The following is a 19,257-nucleotide window of genomic DNA, read 5'->3' as shown; positions in this document are numbered from 1 at the left end:
ATATATATATATATTGGTTGATGTACCGATCAACTTTGCATGCTTGGAATCCACAGAGCAAAGTAGTTAGGTTTGGGTCACGCTTGAAAAGTCTAAGGACTGACTGCAAAAGACATTAAACAACATAAACATATTCAAACTTTTTGGAATTTAATATTAAAATAATTAGTTTAAATAGGACGATACACTTCAAGTTTCGTCCGTCTCCACTCTTGTTCAATTATAACCTAAATGTCTAGGATAGGGGGACCTCTGACTTCGCTGTACTAACCTTTTTTCTTTTTCTAAAGTTTAGACTTTTATTTAATCATGTGACCACCAACATGTGCCGCTGCCTAAATTATTTTCACCATCGAAGCTTATAACAGTGACGTTGGAATTTGGATTACTAATTCAAAGACGGAACCCTAACTTCAGAAAACAATTATTTCAAAACTTGTAATTAGAATTATAACCTCATAATACATATGTTTATATACACGTTTAATTATATCTAATAATGTCAATCTCGTGTGACCATCGTGTGCAAGGATATCAGTCAACTACAACATGAGTTGTGAAAATGATAACCAAAATTGGAGATAAATTAGAAAAGGAATAGATCTAATGCGACTGGAACCACTGGAACCCCTTGTCTCACATCTTACACAACACCCATGGTGCGGCTGGAGAGCGCAAATCGTGCCGCACCAAGCTTAGCGGGCACGCTTTGCGGAACCGGCATGGTGCGGCACCATTGGCCCCAAAACGTGCCTATCACATCGTGATGGTGCACCGATGACCAAAAGGAGCCTTAGCATATTTAAGGCTCCCATATTGAATGGTTCTTCTGGTTCCCAAACACCACCAAGTACAGTTAAAAAAATAAAGGAAAAAGCAATGAAAAGACCCAGGATGGGAATGTCACTAGCAGGAAGAAGAGCAACTTTCAACCTTTTCTTTCCTGTTTATAGTGTTCTGCATCATTTTTGAGGACTTCTATAACAGTCAAATATCAAAGACCAACTCTGTTTATGACATCGCAAGAGCATTCCAGTCAAGAATTTTACCGGTGTCATAACTCAAAGGTTAAGAATTTTAGGCAAAGGCCTTCTCAATGGTAAACATACAATTACTGAAAGGTTCAAAATCTATGTGAAGGAAAAACTATTTTTTCTTTCGTCAAAAAATACAGAAGACTTTAAGGTTCCGGCTGCATTTTCTCACATTCATCTCGAATAGACTGGAAAAGTACAGAGGAGAGGTATCGCTCGCCAAAGCTTGGAAAGACAACCTGAAAGTATTTTAAATTCTCAAGAGTTAATATCATATACCAAATAGGAACAAAATATATTTGTATATTTGTTTCATGCTGCCTAAAGTGAATGACCGGCAATAGAAAGAGACATGTTTTAAAATGGATGTGTAGCTACCAAAAAGAAGAACTGCATTCAATATTTGCTCAAACAATTACTTGATAATTCATATATATTTGTTTTTGGCGAGAGATGACCTAAGCAACTGGTTTTCTAATCGCTAATGCCAAAAAGTAAGACAAGGTGCTAATAGTGGGAACTGTGCTATTAGAGTTTTCCTGATTGCTAATGTCAAAAAGTAAAAGAAAGTGTAAAAAATGAGAACCATGCTTTTAGAATCCACTATGGCATACACCATCAGCCAGCCAATTAAGAATACAGCCAAAACTACTAGCCGCCAGTCAAGTCATTTTTGCTTTGATTAGTTCCTCACACACAGATAGACATGCATGTTTGATGTAGGCATCCAAGAAATGAACAAAAAAGAAGAAGAGGGATTTGGGTGGGTGGGGGGAAATGTTTGGGAATAAAAAAGCAAAATTAGGCAGGTTGGCGATATGGCACGAGAACACAACAGTTTGGATTCAGGTTGGAAATGTCCACATGAGTTTTTTCTTGGTGTGATGTTCACATGAGTTCAACCAGATAAATTGCAATACATCATTGGAGCTTTATAATTGCTAATGTGCCTGAAAAATAGAACAGGTCCAGGCAATTTGCCAGCAAATCTTAATTTCAGCCATTCTTTAATATCACCCGGTTATTCAGTGTGACATACTTGTTTAATGTATGTCATTCCTAGTTTCAAAAGACTATGACACCTCCGTAACTTGTTTTTTCCATCCCACATCCCACCGCCCTCTCCAAAAGCCCACAGACATGAAAAACATAAAGTTTAAGAGTATAGTTCAGTATTAATTTCACCTTAGACAGCCATCTAAATTGATCTGGAACCTTCATTCAATTTCTTGGCAAGAATAAAATATGTTAATTATAATTTTTAATTGTAATTCCACAAATTTGTTAATTATACTAGTACTTCAAACATCAAAGCTAGCTTCCAAGTTATACTTGATGTTTATAATTTCCAAATAGAAGTATTCTCCCTTTAAAACAGTAGCTCAAGTTCTTAATGCGTGCAAAACCACTCACCGCAATCAGCTTCCCAGCATTCTCAGATCTTTTCCCAACCTTCATTGCAGCAGCAGCTGCAGCTCCAGAGGATATGCCAACCTGATATTACATAGTAAAATGAATCAAATTAGCAATGACGGAGGAGTATAGCACATGTAGAACAAGAGATGAGAGAAAGTGCACTCAGCCGTCTGTTTATTTTGCTCTCTTTTTGTCTATTTCTCTCTCTTTCTTATATTTTCTTAGGGTTTCAAAAGTCTTATGCAAACTCAAGCCTAATATAGGCATGTTTTCTTAATGAGCCAAGTCCAAGCAACCTTACGCTTGTTTTTAGGCTTAGTTGAAGATTGTGAATACTAAGCTTGATTTATTTACTATGCTAAAGTAATGTAATGCAAATAAAATGTTTTTAATAATAACTCCAGAACCACATCTAGCAAATACTGACTTTATTAAGAATTCCAGGACCTCTCCAAGCTGTCACTTTATCATCTTCCAGTTAACAGAGAAACAAGTGAGATGGAGATTCAACATAGACACGAGAATAAAGGAGTGAGACATAGAGATAGAAAGTGATAAACCCAGAAAATGAAGGTAACAGTCAAGATTCCTTCAAGAACAGACTGAACTGTCATTCTCCTCGTCAATTAATACGTGATTGGTTTTTCAGGTTGTTTCCTTGATTTAGGATGATTCTTTTCAGATCTATTCTCTCATTGATAGCTATGTTACATGAAATTCTTTTGGTTTTGGGGTTAAGATTTCTCATGCTAAGTTGTTCTGCTTGAGCTAAGAATGATGAAGAATACCACGACAAAAGAACCAAAACAGAAGAATTTACTAGAATGGCAAGCCAAACTAAGCTGGCTTGAGCTAGGCTAAATTGTTACAAACCAGGTTGTACAGACTTAGCTAAGCCTCAGCTCAAACTCAAGCAAAGAAGGAAAATGGCCTTTTTGACATCAAGCTGAGCCACAGCAGCAAAAAACCAAGTTAGACCCAACTCCATTTACGCCATACATCCAGCTATCACTAATCTTAAGTTGGACAAAAAACAGATATAAATGATTTTATCATTTCCTTGAGCAAAAACAAGCTCACTAAGCAGACTTGTCCGTAAATATCCGTCCAATGGTTTATCCAACCAACAAGTTTAAGGAAAAAAAGTTAGTATAATTAAATTAGTAATCTTTATTTTTGCTTCTACCTCTCCTTCTGTAGTTTAACATGATTTCTTTCCAACAACCCAGAGTCAGCCTCACCGTTGTTACCACTCTTTAGGAGGGCTAAGGTCCAACGTCCGAGTCTACCCTCCCCCTTAGACTGCATATGTACCGAAAAAAATGACTTATTTTAATTTGTATTAACTACCTAGTGCTTGCATGAACAATGGGATGATTATCAAGTAATTTGTAAAGGACCTTCATTCACTTCTTGCTTTCACTGAAAACTTTGAAGTTGCTGTAAAGTTATATAAAAAGAACTTACCAACAAGCCTTCCTGAAGTGCTAATTGCTTTGCTATTTCAACAGCTTCATCACTGGATATCTGCAATTCAAAGCCACAAGAAAGTGTACATGATCAATTAAGAGCTTGCAATTGAACATGCAGTTTAGGCTTCTAATTTGACTTGAAAGACATGGACTTATGAGAAATATGCTTGACACAAAAGTCATACACAAAACCTGCAACTAGAACCAGTTGCTTTCCACTTTTTTATCCTTTTCTTTTCTTTTCGGTTTTATCTAGTTGGGTTTGATGGATCTTAAAAACCAATATTCTCCATTCCATTTCAATTATTAACATAGGAACTGAAAAAACCAAACCAAACGAAATTGAATTATATGTTGGAAAATACTTTGATAATAAAGCAGGTGGTTTAGATCAATAAATCTTGAACTGGACCATGAAAAGAATCTACCAGTAAAATATCAAGCAAAATACAAATCATAGCCTTTGGTCTAAACAATTTTCTTTATACAACACCATGCGCATTGCACAGCATTTAACTTCATACATTGTGATCAGTTACTAAAAGTGAAAATGGTATACCTCCACCTACATCACCTCGCCAGAAGCTGCATGAATTAACATGTCCACTTACTTAAATGGATGAAGAAGTTATGCAGCTTTAAGAAAAATGCTCCAACATGTAGAACAATTCCCAAAAATAATTAACTTAACCATCTTACTGGTTAATGGACTTTAATGACTGCATAGAAAACTTTGTTGGCAAATTTCATTTAAACGGTATCAACTAAAACAAAAGCACACTTCATGAACCAAAGCTAGCAGAGAAAAATAATAGAAGAAACCTCAGAATTACTGCTTTGTTCATAATAAGGCCAGCTAAAAATGAGTTACAGCAATCACAAACAATGACTCAGGAAGAAGGAAAATGAAACTCAGACCTCTATAACTTCATCAACCACATCTTGGTCCAAATTCCTAGGTACAAAACCTGCTCCGATTCCTTGAATCTTGTGAGGACCTGTATTTTATGGGGGGAAGGGGGGCATTTAATATAAGATGCACATTCCTGAAAAATAACAGATGAAGATGATTATATCAGAATTATCTCCTCTTACCAGGCTTTCCACCGGAAAGTATGTTGCTCTCTGTAGGCTCTATCCCAATAACCTGATATATCCAAAGTAAAATACAAACAGTCAATGATTCAGTTGCAAAAGAAGGCAAGGCCATTCTTGAAAAGATTTTTTCCTGCCAAGACAATCAACTAGTAGGAGACGCTACAAATTCACTTTTCTTTGGTGATAAATTTTCTAAAATGTCTCTCTAAAATTGAATGCAATAATGTTCACAAGGGTATATGAGATGTAAATGCCATGCTGGATTTGATAAAAGGGGAATGACTACCTTGATTTTAGGATTTTTTTCTTTGAGGAACCTACCAACTCCAGATATGGTTCCACCAGTTCCAATCCCTGCAATAAAAATGTCCACCTTGCCTCTGGTGTCTTCCCAGATCTCCGGACCAGTTGTCTCATAGTGTATCTGCAAAAGGAAACATGAATTTTAATCTAAACCCATAAAATTCAACAAGGTATTAATAGGGAAATGTAACTACAAACTTTAGGATTTGCTGGATTGTCAAATTGTTGAAGCATGTAGGCATTGGGTGTGCTCTTCAAAATCTCTTCCGCTTTTTGAACTGCTCCCTTCATGCCTTTTGCTGAATCAGTTAAAACAAGCTCAGCGCCAAATGCTTTCAGAAGAACTCTTCTTTCCAAACTCATTGATGCTGGCATTGTCAAGATGAGCCGATATCCTTTTGAGGCGGCTATGAATGCAAGGCCAATGCCTGTATTTCCACTAGTAGGTTCCACAAGAATACTCTGAAAATATGGAAGAAGAATTAGTAAGCAACATGTCATTAGTACCAAAATTTTATTCAAAAACATCTAAGAGTTAACACTCACAATGAGTATCACACTAATGAAGGTTAAAAAAATGATCTCAAAAGAGACTTTGTAAGTTAAATCATACTCTCCTAAATGTAAGCATATACATTATAAAAAGAAAAGAAACAAATGAACTGTATCACATTTTTCCAGTCAAATTGGAGTACAAGCCCTATTTTATTAGTGGACAGCTATAGGGAGCTAGGAAAGCCATTAGTGATAAAATATAACAGGTTTTGACACTGGAAATCAGTTGATAAATAACCAGAAATAAGATGCAAAGCTGGGGAATTAGTCCATGCAGGAGCAAAAAGATCAAACCTAAAAGATGCCTAATAACTGGTGTGATACTAAAATGCAGCATGTAATTTATGACCCTAAGTTATGTATGTATATAGGCCCCTCTATATGTAACAGGACTGCCTAAATCGATTGACCCTGACATTAGACATGAACATCTGAAGGCTTGATGAATATAATTATAGTGACAGTTCTACACATCATGCTCAGCTAAAGATTGCTGAAACAGTATCAGATTGGTATAAAAATGGGAGCCTATGCCTAAAAGAGAACCCTAACTTGCCGATTTAAGATGACCATTATCCACGAATACCAAGATTAAGCCAAAGTAGTGAAAACAGTACAGGAAGGGCGATATGATTATAAATTTAGATCTTATAAATCCCCTGCATGTGGACAGCAGTTCCATCTACCTTCCATTACCTTTCCAGGTGTTATAACTCCTCTTTGCTCAGCATCAGCTATCATACTGTAACCTATCCTGAAACCAATTGAAAATAATATTAATTTGTTCTTTTCTTTTTTGGGGGGGAATAAAAAATTTTAATGACAGAACAGAGTAGCAGCATTTAAGCGTCACCCAAGAGATTCTGGGAGTTTAATTAGTATATTAACTTCATTTATGAATAAATTTAGCTAAGAAGAATTTAATTATCTACATGCACGTAAAGTTATTTTGAACTGGCTGCCAGGTTGAACCCACCTTAAAAGATACCCTTTTACTAGCATGTAGCACAATGTGATAATTATCAAAATTTTAGCAGAGTGTTCAACAAAAGAACGAATGGCAATCTTGAGATTTCAAGTACTTAACTGAGACGGGTGTCCCCTTAATCAAAAGTGTTGTTTGCCAAGTGGAAACAAAAGCTAACAACAATGCATACAAGCTACTAGATGCTTACAAAAGTTTGACTACCTGTCCTTCACACTGCAACATGGTTCCATTATCTCAAGCTTGGCAGCAATATTTGCAACAGAGCCCTTCACAATATTGTTCAAGTACACCATAGGTGTTTTCCCAATAAGCTGTGTTACAAAACAAACAATATAACAGAATAAAAAACAATACCGAACACAAGAAGATAGAAGGTGCACTGATTAATGGATTCAGAGGAGTTCACTTCTTTCTCCATATAGAAGGTGCATTGATTAATAGATTCAGAGGAGTTCACTTCTTTCTCCCTTAAGATAGCATATACCACAATCAAAAGAGGTTTCGTATTTAAAAACAAGAATCAAGCCCTGTACTTTTATCAGATGGACTGACCAGTCACAACATATGTGGAGACCACTAGGACAAGACAACTGCATTTAGCACTACACATGAGAAAGTGAAAGGGGGACAAGTAGTAAATTAAGACCATTAACAAAACATCAGTAGACAAAAAGCAGCATAATATTTTCAGATAACCAAATCAAACTACTCATCCTCTAGCATATTACATATGGTATCGAAAACACCCTTTCTTCCCCCTGACTAGTAATCATATGAAATCATCAATTCCCTTATGTTTATGTCAGCAATCACAACCCAAAGAATATATTCAGATCATAATCCTTGCCAATGTGTCTTAATAATTTGAATTACTTCTAAACATCAATTGAAGAAATAATCTTTCTAGATGCAGAACTACTACTCTTAACTCATTCAGACATATGACATCCTGGTAAAAGGAACAAAGAACTTCAAATGAACTACTCTTAATACTAATCTAACACTATTACCAACATGAATGCACATAAGCCTTTCAACTTCTGAGGTTCTTATCTTCGTATGTTTACCTGCTTAATTGAAAAAGTTGGAATCATATGAAAATTAAAATTAATAAAATTAATTTGTTACTTGGTGCCAGTTAAAACTATTTTACCACTGAGCTCCTCTAAAAGTTAAAGACTAGGGTAAGCAATCCCACAATTCCCATAGTTCCACTATGGAGAACATGAAACTCTTCTCACTTTAAGTAACATTGCCTCCAAAAATACCACCAGACTGTTACAATAACATTAGCAAAAAAAACATTACACAAAATTCATATTAAACACAATTTGAAATATATAAAACCCATTTACCATACAAATTACACCCTCAAAAAATAACAATCCCAATAAGTCCTACCAAATTCTCAAACTGTAATTCACATAAATATATAGTACTAAAATTGCATCCGAGCAATTAATATATAGTACTTAAATTAAGAACCAACAAAGCAAAAACTTTCCAAGAAACAAATCCAACCCATGTTAAAATTCCATGGAAACAAAACATTCAACTTCAAATTTGGTTAAAACAAAAGTAACCCATTTCCTAAATCCAATCATTTTCAAGAAGTAAATAATAAATAAAGAATGAGAATGAGACCTGAGTAACATCGTCAGCAATGTTAAGTCCTTCGATGTCAGTGTCAGGCTTGACCGACACAGCTTTACAGACAACAGAGAAACCAGAAGATGATCCCTTCCCATAATTCGGCTCCTTCAATCTCAGAGAAGCAGTGGCAGAGTTGGTGGCGGGTCCAAAAAACCCAAGCTCAAGAGTGTCGGGAGAGAGGTCAGAGGATGGCTTCTTCTTGGAGTTGAGGAAAGGAGAAGCCAACCGATTGAAGAAAAGAGAAGAAGAAGCAGCTGCAGCCATTTTCTCTGTATCTTGGTAGTTTGTTGGACTGTGCAGATATTTCTACTTCGTTTCGTTGCGTCCTAATTCTGCCTCTGCCCTATATATTTACACCTCAAAATTACGCAACAACAGCAGTCAATGAACGAAAAAGGTAATTACTGTGGTTTGTTCGGAAACGATAATGATTTATGATTAAAATTGTTGTCACGCTAATATTTGAGCTCTTTTCTGTCAAAGGATTAAGGATTAAAGTGTAGATATTGACTTCACTAATTAAGCCAATTTATCATTTATTGAAAAATTGGTGAATTCTAAGCATCATTACACACTAGTATAATTTAATTTAAGACTAATTTTGTTGTAGTTAATAATTTTAATGTTTAATAATTAATTACATTACTCATGATAAACAATGATTATACTTTTTTATATTTTAGAACTGCAAATCCAAAGAAAATTGTAAGAAAATTATGTCCACATTCAATGAATGTAGTCAGCATCCTCTAGCTCAGTCAAGGTGGAAATTTCGTAGCCTTTCGAGGCTCGAAGCGGGCAGTTTCGAGACAGGCCAAAATGAGGAAAATTTTATAAAAATAAAAATAAAAGAAGAAGAAGGAGAAGGTATATTTCTTTTTTTTTTTTCATTAAATTATCTTTTATTAAAATGGAAGAACTTTGAATTTGGAACAAGAGAAACATGAATTAAACATGTGCACCTACTAAACTTTAAAATAGTGGTAGCAATAATTTCTTTCAATATGATTGGTTTTGAGTTTTGATATCTTATTTTTTGTAATAATTTTTTTTGCAACTACTTGCGGTGCATATGCATGTTTTCCTTTATGTAGTTCGAAAATTTGTCAATGTGTACAGTATCTTATACGTTAGAGCATATTGAATATAGGTTTTTAATTAAAAAAACATTTAAAAAGTTAAGATAATTACATCTTTTATATTTAAATTAAAATGAATATAAAAACTAATTTGGAGACCAAAACAATAAATTACCATTATGATTATCAAATTACTTAAACATTAAGCAATGGTTCTGAATAATTCCTTTTTACATATACTTAAATATCTTTTTTTATTATTTATTTATAATAATTTTAAATTAACGCCTCTTTTCTTTCAAATATTTTTTCTCTTTTTTTATTTCATTGGTTTTTCTATTTCAAATTTCAACATGTCTCATGAACTAAAATGAGTTTTAGTCTCTTGTTTGGGTTTGAGATCAAAGTCATACTATTTTATGCATGTCATTAGGTAGTATATTTTTGGACAAGAAGGGAACGAGGTCTTTATTGATCATGATGATGCTTTGTCATACTTGAAATTGATTTTGAAGAGGTTATCAAGGGTGCTGCTGTAGTAGTCTTGGCATGATCATACTTTCCTCCAAATCATCCCAAAGGTGAACGCCAGTAAAACCAACCATGGAAGGATTGAAGAAGGTAAAGATTGATGAATTAAGTGTAAAGTATTGTTTTCAATGTGTTTTGAAATCGTTCAAGGACCAAAAACCAAACTCTTCCACGTTTTTTACACGAGCATATTACAAATATGACTTAAAGAAGAGCAAAGCCTCCATGATTGTACCGTTTGACAAGATACTTGTTTTGTTGATTTTGATTTGAATACCACCATACTTGATATGGATGTGTAAGATTGGCTAGTAATGATTGATTTGAATGTACCTGGATATGAAGATATTTTCTCCTTTCTATTCATTTTTTTAATTGTGTGCAAAAATTGATCAATCAATTTGTTCGTAGTTTTACTTATATCTATCTATATTTTGATATTAAAATAGCTAACTTCTTTTTCTTAATCTAAGTTTTTTAAATTTTAATTGTAAAACGTTAGGAGAGAGAATATGTTACAATGAATGAAGCACAGAATACACTAGAGGCGACAAAGGGGAAGACTAAAAGCTAAGTGTAAAGTGCTTTGGTGATAGGTGGTGAGAAATAAGAAAAGTGGAGAAAGTAACGAAGCATGGTCAGATGGAAAGGACTAAGTAAGAGAAATAATTGAAAAAACTGAGAGAATTTGAAGATAGTTTATGATGAGTATTATGACTCTTTTTCCTCGTCCCTAACTTTCAAAGTTCTTATATTTATATTGACAGAAAAAAATAAAAATCCAGGAGCACTTTCATAGTACATTAGAGAATATGTTTCAATTATGAGAATATATTGTCTTGGAAAAGCATCTTAAAGAATAATTTATTAGGTATGAAATTCAATATTGAAAAACGTGCTAATCATGGAAGAGCACGTTAAAGAACAACTTGATTAAATGCAAAAAAGAATTGGTTAACTTTTGAAAACTTGTTTATATTTCATAAAAATTTTCGATTAGCGCATATCTCAAACTCTTTTTTAGTTCTTACGTTTCTTGTTTGAGAATCTTGCAGGATTTTTATATTTTATTTTTTTTATTAAAATAAGAATAAAAAATTAATAAAATAGGAATATAGAATATAGATTTCAAAAAAAAAAAAAAAATTGATTAACTAACATTTTGGTACCTTGGAACGACACACTTCGATATAAGGTAAAAACTGACATGTATCTCAACTTTTTTCAGTTCTTACGTTTCTTATTTGAGAATCTTGCATGATTTTTATATTTTACCTTTTTCTATTAAAACAGAATAAAATAATAATAAAATAAGAATCTAAAATATATCTTTCAAAAATAAAAAAAATTTGGTTAACTAATATTTGGGTGCTTTAAAACAATGTGTTTCGATAGAAGGTAAAAACTAAGAAATTAATTAATATAGGTGACATTTGGGTGCCTTAAATATGCGTTAACTAACATTTGGGTATGAAAATTGGTTATAACTTACGTTTAATTTTATTTAGATTTCTATGAATACTTCTTTTAGATTTTTTTTGCAAAAGATTTAGTAGTATATTTGTTAAATAATAAAAAATGTTAAATAAAATAAACATTATAAGAAATGCCATAATTCAATAATAAATATGAAAAACAAGGTTCAAACATGGAAGTAATTGTTTTTTCTTGTTCAATTAAGTCATTTTAAATACATGTAAAAAAACAATAATTATTGTTTTGCCTTTAATTGTTAATAGGTATCCCTAGTAAAATAATAAAAACATTAAAAAATATATCAAAGTCATTAAAATTACATTTAGAAATTACTACATCTGTCTATAAATATTTATCTCTTATTTATATACATAAAAATTAAAATAGTTAATCTTAATATATTTCATATTTAAATTTGAATTTTTGTAGTCTTGATAGTTAATCTTAATATATTTCATATTTCATATTTACATAACCATTTAATCTAAAACCATGGGTTAAATTATAACTAATTCAAAAGATTGTCTAAGATAGTCTAAGGTAATCTAAGGTAAAGGAGTTTTACTCTTCATGATATTTGACGTTACTATAAGGTCAAGGAATACTGACCATTCGATTGATATGATGAAACTATAACCGTATATGAGAAGTCAATATTATAATCGATTAACACATTTGACTTATTTTTAAGATAAAAAAATAAAATTAAAATAACAATTAAAAAAAATAATTTATAAATATATAATAATAGGAATAAAAATAGTTATAGTGAAAAATAATCTTTTAAAAGTTTTGATGTAAATTTTTGAAAATAAATATGAAAAATCATAGTATTATTGCAATATTAACGTAGATGCATAAGAATTACCGTAATAAGTCAATTTAAATAAAATAAACATACTTGTAATGAATAATAGTTTTTTACATATATATTCTCGAGCAAACAATATTTAATCATGTACAAATATAAATTTATAAATGCATAGCAATAAAGATAAAAAAAATATGTATAAGATTTATTAACACATCTTAAAAGGAGCATACGAGACAAAGACTGTGAGCTTCCCTCATGTTTTTACACTAGTGGCCATTTGTAAGGTGGACTTGCAATATTATTTTTATTAATTATGTTACTGCCCAATAGCATAAAGAATTTAAATTTTAAAACCTTTTAATTTCTTAAATATCAAAGCAAAATATGGAACCAAGAACCCTCTTAACTATAACAATTACCATTTTCCAATTCTTGGCCACTCTTTATCTAAACTACATAAAAAATTTTTATAATAGAAAAAAAAATAGAGAAGTTGGATTTCCAGCTTTTTCACTTGAACCATTTTTTTTTCCCTCTCAAATCCTTACTTTGGGATTCTATTTGACAATTTGAGTAGTCATTATCATATTGAATATTCTTTAAAAAGGTCATTTTCCCCTTACATCAAGAAAATGAAAACAAATCAACAAACTTGATCTCAAGCAAAAAATTACAAACAAATCAACAATTTATTGAACTTAATAAAAACAAATAACCAATCTGATCACAAACTAATAAAACAAGCAATACTGAAGTGGAATTTCCCCAACAAAATCAAATTTTTTTGTTGTTTAACGGTCTCTAAACTTGGAAAGGCCATGGCCAATTCTTCAAATCCTCATCTTGAACCTTCCCATTCCTCTGACTTGATTGGCCACTACCAACCCCATGACCTTCCACAAAAGCATAGTACCTCAGCACAAAAGCAAGCCCCAACACCACCCATTCCAAGCAAAAAACAGCCACACACAACCCACCAGCCAACTTCAATATCACAACCCCATCTTCTTCCCTTACGTAAGACTTCAAGTAGCCCAAGAAATCAGCTGTTCTGGTCAAGATAAGCACTGAAACAGAGCCCTGGAATATGGATGTCAGCACCATCGCCACCATGTGAGCTGCGTAGCGTTTGTTTGATCCAGATGTGGCCACGGAGCAGCCGGAGACGGCGCCGACTATGGTGATGATGTGGAGGAGGATAAGGAAGAAGCCGCAGAGGGAGGGGAGGAGGCGGAGGGAGAGGGTGAGGAAGATGCAACTCGAGGCTGCTCCCAAGAGGATGTAGTTGCTGATGAGGAAGATCTTGTGGGTGCGGCTGTGAGATTGTGTTACAGAATTCTCAACTGAGAGACCCATTTGAAGAGAACTTGGAATCGAATCAGATGAGAACAAAAAGAAAGAAATGATCTTTTGAACCAAAATTTCGGGTTTGAAATTTTGTTCCTGGAAGAGATTGATGGTTTGTTGTAGAAAGAAAGCGGGGGGAGGAGAGTATATAAGGTGGACAGGTTGGGGTCAACGTTCGAATTTTCGAGTGGCCAAGCTGGAAATGTGACCGTTGAGGGAGGCCGCTTTGTTTTTAAAAGATAAAATTTAAAGCTTGTAACGGCTAGTTTTTTGCTCTTTGGCTAATCAGAAACTGCTTCAACAACGATTAGAAACAAAAGAAGTACAAAGGTTAGATAGGTTACCTAAGGTCAATAGAGAATAAACTATTCAATATCTATGATGTGCCAAAATTCCAATTAATTATTCTATTAAAATAATGGTTTGTTTGATCAACATTTTTAATTTTGAAAAATTAAAATACTGAATTTATGATATAAAAATTGTTTGATATGTTACTGAAAGTAAATGATAAGTAAATTTTTTCTTATTGAATCGTTTGTAAAAGAAAAATATGATTTTGTAAGTATTTTGCATTGATGATAGCTAAAGAGAAAAGAATAAATGGTTAATCTTCCATTAAGTGGTTTTTAAAATTGAAAAAAAAATTAAATCATTTATAAATTTTGAAGTGTTTATCAAACACACACTAAGTTCAATCAACGCCTACATGTAAAAATTCTTTTTAGTTAGCAAATCAAACTAGCGGGATGTCACATTGCTACCATGTTCAATAACATTGAGGACTCGGTTGAAATAATTTCAAAATTTTGGGGATAAATGGTAAACCTACTCGACAGGCTTTGAAAAACAAAATCCATAAAGATGAAATATACACTCTTTTAAGTTAATCTTGGAGTCTTTAAGTTGCTAAGGCAGAGTTTAAAGGGCTGATTTCCCTAATAAGATTTAGGCCATGAAAGAACCTAGGACCAAAACTTTGTTTATCAAAGACTCAGAACTGGGCTTTGGTATTCCTAATCCAAAGTCAATTCTCAATGGAGCAGGAAGATTGCAAACCCTGTTTGAATAGATGATTGCAGTTCCCTAATTGTATGACTGTACCCGACCAATATTCGTAAATGTAAGGATTTTGAACAAAATGTATTACACAGTCAATCAAGATGTCAAGTTCAGCTGAAAAACTACAGAGAATGAATACAACTTTCCCAAGGCCTACGTAGGACATTAAGAATCTCCCAAGATTAGTCTTCCAATCGTTAACTATCAAATTGGAAGCAAGTGACAAGTGCCAGCACAGTTCAGATCTCCCCTAGATAAATCTGTTTATCGCTACTGCATGAGCCAATGATAGGCTCATTAGGATGGAAGACACTTTCATTCACAGATCCTGTATGGCCAGGAAGCTTATACAAGATGCGTCGAGTTGTTGTATCCCATATGTACACCATCCTATCTGAACTACCAGCTGTGACCTTGCTTCCATCAGGTGACCAGCCACATTTCAACAAGTTCTTTTCAAAATTGTGTTGGTGCCCTTCCAAAATTTTTACACAACGATTCTGTGGTGCATAAGGGCGCATATCCCATACGCAGAGTTTACAATCCATACCGTTGGTGAGAAGATAGGAACCATCAGGACTCAAACTCATCCCTGTTATCATGTCTTGATGACCTTGAAGTGTCATGGTCACTTCACCTTTGCGCAGGTCCCAAACCTTAACATCATTGTCAATACCACCAGTAAAGATCTTATCTGAGGCATCAGAGAAACTAACAGCTGTAATTTGGTATTTATCAGGAAATGTTTGGATGGCACCTCTCTGACGCATATCCCAAAGTTTAGCAGTTCCATCATCAGATCCACTAACAACAAGAGGTGGCCCTCTCCGTGATGGGCAGCATGAATTCACAAAAGAAGAGTGCTCTGCCATCTTTTTTACTTGTTTTCCTGTTTCAACATCCCATGCTCTCAAAGTTTTGTCAGGGCCAGCTGATATTATCTGGGATCCATCAGTGGTCCAATGAAGATCCAAGACTGCATTCTTGTGCCCTTTTAGAACCATGAAGTTTTTGCAGTCTCCATGGACATTCCACAGAAAAATTTCTTTGTCATGCGATCCAGATGCAACAACAGTCCCAGCTGGATTGAACTTCATTGTATATATAGCACTCTGATGCCCCGTCAGTAACATTATTGGTGATTCCAGACTTGATGTGCGTTTGTTTCCATTTCGATCTGGTCCTTGAGGAGCGTATGGAACAGTAGACCACTCCATTGGCCTTGGACCTGACAAAGCATTTTCACTCTCCCTTGGAACAATTTCCATCTTCTAACCTCAGCTTAGTACTCGGCAGGTAGAAAAATATACTTCTCTGAGAAACAACCTGAAATATAACATTATAGAAAATAAAAAATTAGGTAAAAACAAATGAGTATATCTAGATAGCATAGGCACATCCAAGGCAGGCCTAGGCATTGCGATTCAAAATGCAAACTTAACAAGAAAATCTAATGACAGGAGATCCTATCCCTCTTCCCAGCATGCCCAAACTAACATCACAACTGCACTTCCAAGAAGTGGATAAGAGTGTAAACAAAAAAGAAGATAACATATGCATGTCATCAACACAGTTCAATTCAACCAATTGGAAGAACATGACATACTGATGTGTCAATCACATTAAAAACTAAAATAAATTTAACTTAGGTTCTGAACAAACCAATGAACTAGGCCAAACAGGGAGCATAAACGCAAAAGCGGCAGTAAAGAATTTAAACCAAATACAAGCTGATAAATCAAAGGGTACAATTTAGGTGACATTCTATATGCGGAGTTTATTAGGTATCCTAAGAAAATTATGTCATATTGTAAAAGTACTGATTCAATTCACCTTGATTTAAATTCACAATGGTCAGACATCCACTTTAACTCGTGACGTTATCTTAATGGACATCTAGGCAAGTTACTCTACCGAATTCTTAACCGAAAACAAATATGCTAAGTAAAAAAAATTTAATTTAAATAACAAAAAATAGTAAGTTCACTTAAAAAACAGTAACCCACTTTATTTAAAAAAAGAAAACGAAAAAAAATAAAACTACTGACATGCAACTAAACCCTATATCCATAACTACCTAAACGATGGTTAAGCGTGCAACTTATAAAGCAAGCTTTGCTCACTGCGTGGATCTGAAATTTGACTACAACAAGATAAAAATTTTAAAAAGAAAACCCCAAATCAAAACTCAACGATTCAAATTACTCAACCCAAGTAGATAAGATACGAGATATTCGAAACCAAAAGTGAAGAATAATGATAATAATAAACAGAAGAAAAGGGGATAAAACTGAAGCCATCGAAGCGCGGGCGCCTTGACTATAGATATAAGAATTAGCAAAGAGGAATAGAAGAAACGACAGGGCTAACCTTTGATGTCGCGAGGTGACCGTCGGTTGCTGAGAGTGAAAGAAATGCTGAATTAGGAAGAAGGAGCAAGGGTTTAGAGGAATACTAGTCCGCTTGTGAAAAAGCCGAAATACTAACTGGCCCAGTAACTTGGGCTGAGACACCGTGGTGGAACAAAATTTAACTTTATCGGCCCATTTAATTAAAGTTGTAATATTTTTAAGACAATAAATTTACCTTAATAATTTATTACAACAAGAATTATTTTATGGAGTATTATTATTTAAAATTAATTAAATCATGTAATAAAAACTGAATTATCCAATTAAAGGGATTATTCAAAATTTTTATTATTATATATAAAGGTGATACTTAAATCCAAGATAAGTAGAACTGTCAAAATAGGTTGGTCATTTTTATTAAATATGAGATAGGTTGAGTTAGAAAATTTTAACCCATATTGGAATCGGACTTAAATGGACCAATCCACCAAATCAATGGGTTGATGTGGGCTGGGGCAAGGCTAACTTTATGGGTCAAAAAAATAATTTTAATTAATTTAATAATTTTATATATTTAATTAAGTAAAATTAATAATTTAGTTATCAATAGTATTGTTTATTTTATATATTTCAATGTCTTTAATCTTCACTTGTCAAATTAAAAGTTTTAATTTAGATTAAAACTTATTATCTCTTTTTCTTTTATGGTAATGAATATTAGATGATAAATTGATAATGATTCAGACCTTGAGACATCATTGCTGTCTAAACAATATTTGAATGTTTTACTTGAGAATGAGAAATGAGGAGAATATAAATAAGTCTTTAAATTTTTATTATTTGATTATATATTTATGTTTATGAGATAGTAGTTTGTGTTAAAGATTTAAACTTTATTATATAATTTATTTATTTTTTTTATATTTAGTGTAATTTATTTATTTGTAACATGTTTTATTATTCAATTTATGAATTAAATTATAAAATAATTTTATTAATAAAAAATTTATCAAGTAGAATTATAAAAATTAATTTTTTAAAAAAAAAATAAAAATGGACTGATCTAATCCAACCCATGAGCTAACAAGGGGTGAGCTAAGTTGAAGTTTTAATAGCCCAAATAAAAAATAGACTGGCCCGACCCAACTTATGTTTTCTTAACCCATAAGGGCTGAGGCCGGGGTTAAGCCGAGCTAACCCATATTGACAACTTTAGAGACAAGTATTAAAAATCTTATCTAAATTCATCTCAAATCTCATAAAGTTCGAGTTCCCATGGATATACATATAAAGCCAATCCATTAACATCCCTAATTGTATATTTAAGTATTTATTTAATGAGGGAGATATATCAATTAAGATTTTATTTAAGACACTTAATCCCATTTTTCCTCTCTTTTGTATAAGAATGCAAATTATTTGTTGAAAATGATACAATTATCCACATATGACAAATTAAGATTAGATATTGTTACCTCGCAAATTAGATTCACGATTTTAAATCTTAAGATGAGTTACGTAAGGTTTATAGGATGAGAATGAATTATCTCTTTTATGTTACTTAAAATTATATATAACAAATAAAATAAAATATGTGATTAATATATCTCACACTTTAACGTAACATTGCTTTTCATATGTTAAGGAGTGTGTATGATTAAAAGAAGAGGTTATTTTTTTAAATATGTTTTTTTTTTAATTTTAATGCACGTATTGGTCATGCATCAAAATATATGAGTAAATGTTAAACATACATAAATTCGAATCTCATTCTAAAACTAAAAATAATAACAACTAATATTATTATTAAAAAATTATTTTCTAATATTAGAATTCGTGGTAAGGTGACAAACTAAATATCTATCAAATACAATGGTTTCCATCTTTGAATCTATTTTCATAATAAAAATGATTTTATTTATTAGTCCATTGTAAATGAGTTGGAAAATTTAGTATGCAAGTGTGTCGTTGGAGAGTTTGAGGAATATTCCAATAATTAGAGTTTAAGAATCAATTTTAGATATTTTGCATTTGAAATTGAAAATAAAAAGACTGTGTAACTCTATAGCATATGAACA

The 19,257-nt window shown here is 32.8% G+C and overlaps 3 protein-coding genes across 3 annotated transcripts; all 3 read right to left on the bottom strand.

Annotated features, from left to right (window-relative positions):
• Window positions 1–916: 916 nt before the first annotated feature.
• On the bottom strand, window positions 917–8,858 carry LOC110421505 (cysteine synthase, chloroplastic/chromoplastic-like). The gene is made up of 10 exons (XM_021435105.2): window positions 8,511–8,858; window positions 7,068–7,177; window positions 6,575–6,632; window positions 5,522–5,785; window positions 5,307–5,444; window positions 5,018–5,069; window positions 4,841–4,920; window positions 3,918–3,977; window positions 2,448–2,528; window positions 917–1,273 (listed from the first exon to the last, which is right to left on the bottom strand). The coding sequence occupies exons 1-10, from the start codon at window positions 8,781–8,783 to the stop codon at window positions 1,181–1,183; spliced, it is 1,209 nt and encodes a 402-aa protein (XP_021290780.1). The 5' UTR covers window positions 8,784–8,858; the 3' UTR covers window positions 917–1,180.
• Window positions 8,859–12,993: 4,135 nt separating this feature from the next.
• On the bottom strand, window positions 12,994–13,896 carry LOC110421918 (uncharacterized). The gene has a single exon (XM_021435651.2). It carries the CDS (start codon window positions 13,773–13,775, stop codon window positions 13,221–13,223), a length of 555 nt encoding a protein of 184 aa, XP_021291326.1. The 5' UTR covers window positions 13,776–13,896; the 3' UTR covers window positions 12,994–13,220.
• A 984-nt stretch (window positions 13,897–14,880) lies between these two features.
• On the bottom strand, window positions 14,881–17,281 carry LOC110421632 (Transducin/WD40 repeat-like superfamily protein). The gene is made up of 2 exons (XM_021435268.1): window positions 17,199–17,281; window positions 14,881–16,154 (listed from the first exon to the last, which is right to left on the bottom strand). Exon 2 carries the CDS (start codon window positions 16,094–16,096, stop codon window positions 15,068–15,070), a length of 1,029 nt encoding a protein of 342 aa, XP_021290943.1. The 5' UTR covers window positions 16,097–16,154; window positions 17,199–17,281; the 3' UTR covers window positions 14,881–15,067.
• Between the last annotated feature and the right edge of the window lie 1,976 nt (window positions 17,282–19,257).

Source organism: Theobroma umbraticum, unplaced genomic scaffold (genome assembly GCF_002168275.2).
Source record: "Theobroma umbraticum cultivar Fairchild unplaced genomic scaffold, ASM216827v3 scaffold_130.0, whole genome shotgun sequence".
In the NCBI taxonomy this organism is placed as follows: Eukaryota; Viridiplantae; Streptophyta; class Magnoliopsida; order Malvales; family Malvaceae; genus Theobroma; species Theobroma umbraticum.
Note: the sequence above shows the minus strand (reverse complement) of the source record. Positions and strands in the feature narration are given on the sequence as shown.